Source organism: Motacilla alba, chromosome 1A (assembly GCF_015832195.1).
Source record: "Motacilla alba alba isolate MOTALB_02 chromosome 1A, Motacilla_alba_V1.0_pri, whole genome shotgun sequence".
NCBI classification, from domain to species: Eukaryota; Metazoa; Chordata; class Aves; order Passeriformes; family Motacillidae; genus Motacilla; species Motacilla alba.
The window spans coordinates 47,615,691-47,624,709 of record NC_052031.1 but is presented as its reverse complement, the minus strand read 5'-3'; the positions used below and the strand labels follow the sequence as shown (position 1 = coordinate 47,624,709).

At 40.0% G+C, this 9,019-nt stretch overlaps 1 protein-coding gene across 1 annotated transcript in view; it reads left to right on the top strand.

Annotated features, from left to right (window-relative positions):
- PLBD1 (phospholipase B domain containing 1) overlaps nucleotides 1–9,019 on the top strand; it is a 37,848-nt gene that overhangs the window by 1,300 nt on the left and 27,529 nt on the right. Inside the window, exon 2 of the mRNA XM_038155164.1 lies at nucleotides 5,430–5,649. Coding sequence (XP_038011092.1) covers nucleotides 5,430–5,649 — 220 coding nt within the window. The remainder of the gene's footprint in view (nucleotides 1–5,429; nucleotides 5,650–9,019) is intronic.

Sequence of the window (9,019 nt, the reverse complement as noted above, 5' to 3'; positions counted from 1 at the left end):
TTGTCTAGATTCCGTTGTTCGGGTTTTTTAAAATTGGTTCATTGTTCTTTAGCACTTTGAATGCCTTGAAGATTATTCATCAACACTTTGGAAAATGTTTCTAGAGAATGTTCTTTAATATTAAATTGAGGTGCTCTGGCATTAGTGAAGCTACTTGTTGAATGGCTGGTTTTGTTTCCTCTGGGTGGCCTGTACTAGGTACCTATAACTGTTTTGGCAAATTTGCTGCATTCGCTAAGCTTTACTAGTAAGTATCCTTGTGAACATGAAAACCATACAAGACTGAGACTCTTAATTGATAGGTCACGTTTGAATATTGTTTTTCACTGATGTAAGCACAAATCAGGACCTTAGGCTTCAAATGACAGACCTGTTGGAAGCAAATTGAAAAATCGCTTAGACCTGAAATGCATGAGGAAATAGGATTAATTAAGGCCAGTAGAATAGAAAATACAAATAGCTTATATTCAGGCAGATCAAGAAAGCATTTACTGCTTTATTTGAAAATTACTGGGCTTCGTGTTAATAATTTCTTGTGTGGTTTAAGCTCATCTCTAAAGAAGCCCTGAAATGCTTTTGTTTTGTAATAATTCCAATCATAACCGTATATTGAAATCTCCCTTGTTCTTTAGAGTTATACGGCCTTTTAAAAATAGTTCAAAGGATGCTTCTAAAAAAAATAAACACATGGATAGGCAGGATCAGAGGAGTGCCACAAAGATGGTCAGAGGGATGGAGCCCCTCTCCTGCAAAGACAAGACTGAGGGAACTGGAGCTGTTCAGCCTGGAGAGACCTCACTGCAGCCTTCCAGTACCCGGAGGGGGATTATAAAAAGGAGGAAAATGGACTTTTTATATGAGCAGGTAGTGACAGAACAAGGGGTAGTGGTTTTAGATGGAAGGAGGGCAGATTGAGATTAGATACAGGAAGAAATTCTTTATTGTGAGGGTGGTGAGGCACTGGCACAGGTTGCCCAAGTAAGTTGTGGATGCCCCATTCCTGGAAATGTTCAAGGGCAGGTTGGATGGGGCCCTGAGCAACCTGGACTAGTGAAAGGTGACTGGGCCTATGGCAGGGAGGTTGGAACTAGATGATTTTTAAGGTCACTTCCAAACCTTAACATTCTATGATTCTATAAAATTTTTAATGGAAAAATAGGTCAAGCTCTTTCAAATTAAAACATTAAACAGAAACAGTTGTATTGTGGTTGACCTGAAATATTTAAATGCTCTTCTGTGATAATATAATCTTTACTACTGAACATTAGTTGTAGGAGAGGGTATACTGAAATCAAATGTGCACTTTTGTTATAGATTTTTTTTGTATTTTGAAGTGATGCAAAACCAGTTTTCAGTGAAGCAGGAGAGTGATATCTTCCCTATTTAGTGGAAAGTTTATGGGCAGAATCTATGAAGAACACCTCTACAAAAAAATAGCTTCACATTTGGAAAGCCACAGATAAAAATTAGTTGTTAAATTAGTAGTTAAGGAAACCAGTAGTTTTCATATTAGTAGGAGATGCTCACAATTGTTAATTTAGCTTGTTATGTGTGAACTCACCAGTGTTCCATTGCTTGTGAGTTGGCTTGCTTGGCAGACTAAGGAAAAATACGAATATTATTTTTCACCCCCAGACCTTGTAATTCTTTCATCTGCAAGGAAAAGAGCTCTACTCATTTCTCTAATTATAAAGTCCAGTAACCTAACTTGATATACCTATGTTTTAAAAACAACTTATAGCTGGGAAAGCCTAAGGAAAAGCAGCTGTTGCATATTGCCAAATAAATTTTACTGGCATTCTTAATGCATGCCAGGTGTTATTTTTGTAGCTTTAATTTATTTAATAAATATTAGTAGTAGTGTGCTTGTTGGCTTGTCTTGGGCCGTCTCTGTACTGCTTTTCTTTAATTTTTCATCTTCTCTGTCAATTCTGTTCTTTTATTGCAAATTGCTGCTGTTCCTTCATGTCTTCTTCACCATCTGCTTTCCTTGTGTTTCATCTCATGTCAGTTCTCTCTCTTAGTATTTCCTTTAATTGCTTGTTTCGTATTCTAATGCGCATGTATGTGTTTCTACTCTCCGGCTGCCACCAAGTAAAAGACAATGTCCAGTTTTAACATAACTTCCAAAATGCCTGTACTGAGCCCAGAAGGCAGAGAACGGATTTGGTGTTTCAGCTTAAAACCCAAAGGGACCACTACCACCTCCTATCTTCCTGGCTGATTATCCTTTTCCCATTATTTAGGGAATAATTTTGACTGAAAGCAGATTATTTCTCACTTGCTGTAGAAATTCCAGCACTCTCCCAGCTACAGTCCCTGTTTCTGGATCTGTCTTTGGGAGAAGAGTTGATGTATCATTAAAAGCAGGCAGCTTGAAGGAGAGTTCCTCCCAGTCCCAGAAAGGAGAGGAAACTTTTTTCCAGGCTTGTTCTGTCATTGCACTTCTGCACGTCTCTCTCCCACCCCACTGGTGGTTGTGGTGAAACTCTGCATTGCTGATGCTGTGCAGTTCTCCTGGCTGGCTCATGGAGGGGAAGGGTGATTCCACTGGCCCACCCTATCACCCAGGATTTTGACTTGTTCATGGCTGTAGATAGTGTGTGCTTCGCTGTGTTATTGAGGTTATTCTAACCAACAATGGTGTGGAATAGTTACAGATTATCACAGTCTTTGATTTGTCAGAGTTCTAGTAGGCTGAACATTTGGAGGTCTTAACTTTGATGATGAGAGGATGATTTGTAGGTTCATTGAGACATTGCAATTACTTTATATGCAAAAATTGACCAATATGACTGTGGGATAAGAGGTGCTAGGGCCCCTGCCTCACTTTCCAAAAATAAATGTAATAAAGCCGATATTATTCAATAGGAAGGCTCCTGGTTTTTTTCAGAACTCAAACAGGATTGTTTGAAAATGTGCACATGCTTCTTGTATATCTATATTCTGTAATATACTTCTGCATGATTTTCTTGGGAAAGGCAGTCCTGCTCATTTAGAGAAAAACAGAATAAAATTGTAACAGATTAGGTGGTACTAAATGCTTTGATTACATTGTTGTGTAGACAGGTTTATAAGCTTGTAGTTTTAACTCCAGCTGCAAGATGAAATGAGATGATGAGTCAATCAAAAGAAAAAGCTGTAATGGGAAATAGTGGTTTCCAGCATTGTTGCTAAACTGTAACAGCTACCTTGATGCTATTCCTTTAAAGGCATCTCAAGGTTTGTTGCAAATTATCCTGCAATTTGATGTTTCCCCTTCCCTCCCATCCTCTTTGAGTCCTGGTTTTCTTCAGATTAAATTTGTCATGTAGGGAAGCTGGGGCAAGGCAATCTCCAGGGATAATTCAAAAGTTGGTTCAGACTTTCGAAGGTAGTTCTGCATGCTCATGCTCTGGCAGAGCATAAAACAAAGGAACCCAGCCTGCTGTGTAAGAGTACCTGTGTCAGGTGGGTCTGTCTGGCTTTGGCATCAACTTTCTTTTCCAAAGGAAAGCAACAGTTCTTTTGCTTTAGTCAGACACAGCTTCCGTATAGGTGTAATAGGTATTCTGACATACCTATTTAGTTTGCAGGCACTAATAGCAATACCCAGCTGCCCTGTTTCCCTTTGAATTCCAGCCACCTCTCCACAGCCCCCGGAAGAGATGAAAAGATGGTCATGGTTTGCCTTACTTTGTTCTTTCTCTTTTTATCCGTTCCTCAACATCTTTGTTTACTGTGCAAGTAGTCTTTCCTCTGCCCTGCAGTGGGCTTCTTGGTTGGAATCAGCCCTCCCATTTACTGCTGGACAGGCGAGTTGAGTTCTGCTCTGACCCCTTGCATCACCCCGCACAGAACTTCCTTTGCCCTGACTTTTTTGGTGTGTAAGTTTTAGCTTTGTAAGGTGGTCTTTGACTTTCGTCGGTGATGATCCTTATCAGCCTGCTCTTCTGTTCACAGATTTTTCAGTCTGAGTGATTCCCATGTTTACTTTTAATCTGAGGTAGAAATTACTGCTTCTATTACTAGAAGATAGTTAAGGAGACAGCAGAAGACTAAGCTCATAGCTGCTTGGAGAGTTACTGAAAGTCTGTCATGTCTGTCCTTTAAATAGCCTCAGTACCTGGCAGATGAAAAACATGTTTTTAAACACTGTGTTCCAAGTCCCTGAATTACTTCATCTCTGAATAGACTCATGTAAGAACTTCTTTTCATAGAATGTGGAAAAAGCAAAGTTCTTTCGCTGCTAAAATTCTAGTGCTGCCAGTGCATTTGCTGTTCCTATAAGAAGTGTCTCTAGTATGTCATGAAGACTGACCTAGTGCACAGTCAGCCTGCTACAAAGCCTAGCTGGAGGCTGGTAACAAGTGGTCTGTGCCAGGGGTTAATGCTGGTCAGCATCTTTCTTGATGACCTCGGTGATGGGACAGAGTTCCCTCAGCAAGTTTGCTGATGATATGCCAGAGGGCTGTGCAGTCATTCAGAAGGGCTGTTTATGAATTTATCCCTTAAAACTTTTCAAATTATTCTTGGACCTCTGACATAACGATTTTTTAACTCTTCTCACAGTGATGTTGTAATGATTTGATCAGTCATGCATAGAGAGCTGATGTAATCACAGCCCATTTCAGAGAGGATTCAATTAGAATTGTAGGGCATGGGATTTTTTTGATGTTGTTGTTTGTTTGGTGGTTTGTTTTGGTTTTGGGTTTTTTTTTTTCAGGAAGCAGTTTACCTTGCTCTTCAGTTTTGCAGGATTAAAACACAAGTAATCAAGAATGTTTTCTAAACCAGCAGTCCAAACAGAACTCTGAGAAGTCTATGGCCCTTCCTTCCTATTTGTATCATGCTTGGGATCAATTCTATTTCAGATGAATGATAGACACTGTGTACCTTGTAAAGGATTGCATACCTGCTGTGCTTTTGTCTTAAAGTTTGTGGTCCATTGAGTCCTAGTGCTTCTGTTATGCCATCTCAGGGATTGGTTTCCCAGATGGTCTGTGTAGAAAGCTCTTGGAAGTTTTTGAATCTTTAGGTGGAAAATTAAGTCAACAGCAGTTTATAATCCTTTGCAGTTGCTAAGGCCTGCTTTCTTCTAAAGCCGCTTTCAGTAAGATTTGCATAGATGGTGTTTTGGGTCAGGTAAGGAAATACTTCTCAGAGTTTTATGTCAACACACTGCTATGCTATGAGAGAGTTGTAGATAACTTCCAGAAGAATAACATGAGAATGTTTAGCTGTGAGCTTTTGTAAGACTCCAGTTAGTCCTCATGCCCTTTTTCAGTACATTAGCATTAGTGTTGATCTCTGTAGTAGAACTAAACCTGATGGAAAGCTATGAAATTAACTTTTTTTAAATTGCCAAAACACTGTCTTGACATTTCAGCATTGCATAGGAAACACCTACTTACATTTGTTTCCCTTATCTCCTTTCTTCTCTACCGCAGAACTCCGCTATGCAACTGTGTACTGGAATAAAGCTGAAAAAATACTTCAGGTCAGGAATACGCTGGACAGGAGTGGAGATGCTTATGGCTTCTACAACAACAGTCTACAGACAACAGGCTGGGGAGTCCTGGAGATCAGAGCAGGCTATGGCTCTCAGACCTTAAGCAATGAAGATATTATGTATGTTGCTGGCTTCTTGGAAGGCTATCTCACAGCTCCGTAAGTACCTCCGGAAGCAGCTCAATTCATGACACTTCCAGTGGAATTCTGTACTTGTGAGGTTTTCTGTTTGCTTTCATTGTCCTAAATTCCTTTCCATTTGAACTAATGATACATTTTGCATCTGTGTGCTATTCTTTTAATTAGTAGCAGGTATGAAGTATAGCTTCTTCATTAAGGGATCAGGATGTGCCCTCCCCTTCTCGTCCTGCAGGATCTCCCAATACCTTGGTGGGATAGATGGGTACTGTATCTTTATTACTGCTTAAGTAATGTAATCACAAATAATGTAAGTGTAAGGAAGTCCATAAGGAGTAGCAAAAAGTGTGGTTATTTCCCCAGCTTGTAGTTTGGTGGCTGATCAGGCATTTGAGAGCAGATCATTCAGGGAGAAATGTTGCTAGCAAGGTCTGCAGGGCTTCCTTAAGGATGTTTTTCAGCAAATATTGTCAAGAAACTGCTGGAGAGCAGATACTGAAACTTCACAGCATGGGGAGTTGTCTTGGCCAACTTAAAAAAAATTAAATATATACACTATAGGCCTGAAGGCAGACTGGGGTATGTCTAGAAGGGTTAGTGTTCTCCTGAAAGCCCTGAGGGACTGAGCCTTTCCCACAGTGCACATCTGTGAAAAGTGAGAGAATTTTGTACTTGTTACGAATCCAGTGCGGGATTTTTTTCCTAAAATAAAACAAATAGGAAAATCCACAACCCTAAACAATAGCCAACCAAAAAAATTAACCAAACTTTGTTCTTTCTGTGGCTAAGTTGGAAGACAGAATGACACTATGAAATACTCCTTGATAGCAGATGGCGGTGCTAGGTTGGACTTGATGATCTTAAGGGTCTTTTCCAATCTTCTAAGACATTCTATAATTCTCTATAGCTGATGATACAGCTGAGAACATGACATGTGGCTTGGTGTTGAACAAGCTCCATCTTTTGCTCTATCAGCATAGTCATAGGAAAAGAAAAATTCCAAAATTCTGCTGCTGGGAGAAGTTTGGGATTGTTGCTTTGACTTGACTTTTTGGCTTCACCAACTTTCCTTTCAGAACAGTGAAATAAATGCCCATAGGCTGTGTTGCACAGGCCAGCAAGGGAAGGTTGTCTGCTGAACATTTGTCAGATACAGCTGCTGGACAAGATTATATTCATTTAATTAGTAAGATATTTTAAGATCAGTTAATATTTATGGATAGTTCTCTGAGCATATGGTAATGTGACTCTTTAGTAGGTTTGGCTGATGAGGCACCTAGGTCTCTGGTGTATAAAGGAAAATCAATAAAGTAATATTTGTCAATAACAAAACACTTTTGAGAGAGTGAAGGAGTCCTAAAGTTCATAGTACACAACCTGTGCTCCAGACAGGAAAGGAATTAAGCTCATGAGAGATCTGTTGTTGGATTATCTGGCATGAGAGGTTACTGCCTTGCACTATTCGGTCAGTTTATGTAAACTATCCCTGAATCTGAGGAATGCTAGCATTACATTTAGAATATTGTTAAAGTTGGGTATTGTTCAACAGTTTTTTTCCTAAGGCTTTACCTAGGTGTGTTAATCAATAAGTGATTAAGCTTAAGTTTTGTCATACTACAGGTAGCCCAGTCCATGCTAAGCTCAATTAGATGGCAAGTAGTGCTGTAGTAGGAACAACTCGCACCCTTTCCTCTTCTGCCTCCACAGTAGATTTATGTGTCTTCCTGGGTTTGAAACAAACTTAAATATGTGTCTGTTCCTTTTTATGTGGTTTGAATGTAAAACAGCATCTGCAGGGATTTATCTGCTGTCTTATTTTAGGCTAACTTTTAGAGGAAGGAAGTTTTCTTCCTTTTTTTTTTTCCCCATGTATGTTAAGCAAAGATTCACAGAAGTGAAGTTATCCAAGTTATTCTGCTTAAGGCTTTTGCAGGTTATATGTTTACTGAGGTTGGTTCCTAGCCCTGGCTGCTGTTACTCTAGGGCTAACAACTCCAGCACTGAGTGGCCCTTTGTAAAGAAGTGGATGTAGCAGAACTAGTAATGAACAGAGGTGAAGCTGGGGATTTGTATTAATGTGGAAAAGTATGGCTTGAGACTTAGGCTTTTACTTAAAATGGGGAATTCAGCTGTTTGAAAGGAAATTAAGTGCAAGAGTGGGTTAAGATGCGAAACCAGAAGTAGCCAAAGCCTGTCTTTTCTGGGGAGACTTTTTGAGAAAATCCACCGAGAAATCCTCTGGCAAGTGCAAAGCCTGAAAATGCTTGCTGTCAATAAAATGAGTATCAAATATTATACATACTGTCTGAGTTTAATTTTTTTGGCTATTTATTTGCTCCATTGTCCATCTGTAACTGCAGTTCAAGCATATTTCTCAGTGGGAGTTACAAATAAGTTTTTTCTGTCAGGTTGTGTAAAGTTGTTTTGGATAAAGAAGGCTTCTCCAGAAGCTAAAACCTTTTAAAAATATTTCAGGTAAGGAATAGAGATGAAATAGTGGTGTACTCTCTTGACCCTTGATAAGACAGAGAACCTACTACTTCAGGTTTTAGCTGCGTGACCTTGGTGGGTTTTTATTTGCCAAACTGCAACTAATGAATCCTTTTATAGACTGTGTTGGCAATTTCCTAAATTGCAGGAGAAGTGAGAACTCCCTAAATCTGCAGATGTTAAGATTGCACTTGGAACTCCATTTCTCCTTCATCTTGCCTGGAAATTTAGAGAATCCTCATTAACATGCAGGCAGATGTTCTATCTGTGGGACAGTTAAACAAGTCTTCTGAAGTAAAACTTGGAAACAGCCTTTCTCAATCAGTAACTCTATTCCCATCAGACTGCCTGGCCCATTTAGCCTGTTTTAGGGAAATTCTAGCACCATCACAACTTTCCTTAGAGAAGGTGTCTCTAAACACTTGTTCTACTTATGCACACGTTCGTGTCTACAGCTCCAGCTTCCCTTTTGAGTTCTTGGTAAGAACAAGGGAGAGTGTAGGTACATGTTTAGCTTTGGGGAAGGCTTTATTTGCACTGTCAGCCACTTAGCTGCTGGAGTGAAGACCCTTATGGGACTTACGTGTACAAGCACCTCAGGTGGTTCAGGCACAGCCTTCCCATGTGAAAGCTTTGGGTGTCCTTGGTAATTGAAGAGCTTTTTAGTACATGGCTACCTGTAGTCTGAACAACTCCATGGTCTCTAGCTGTCTGCATCCCTATGTGGTAAATAGTCCATGAAGCAGACCCAGGGTGGCTCTTTGCAGAAATCCTAGAAGTCCTGCTAGGAAGAGCTCTGATGTGATGCATTGATAGGATGGAAATGTTGGTGCCTAAACCCATGTTGAGGTACAGCTTCCTGCAGAAACTGTTGGATGAACAGGAGGTCCAACTTGGCCTG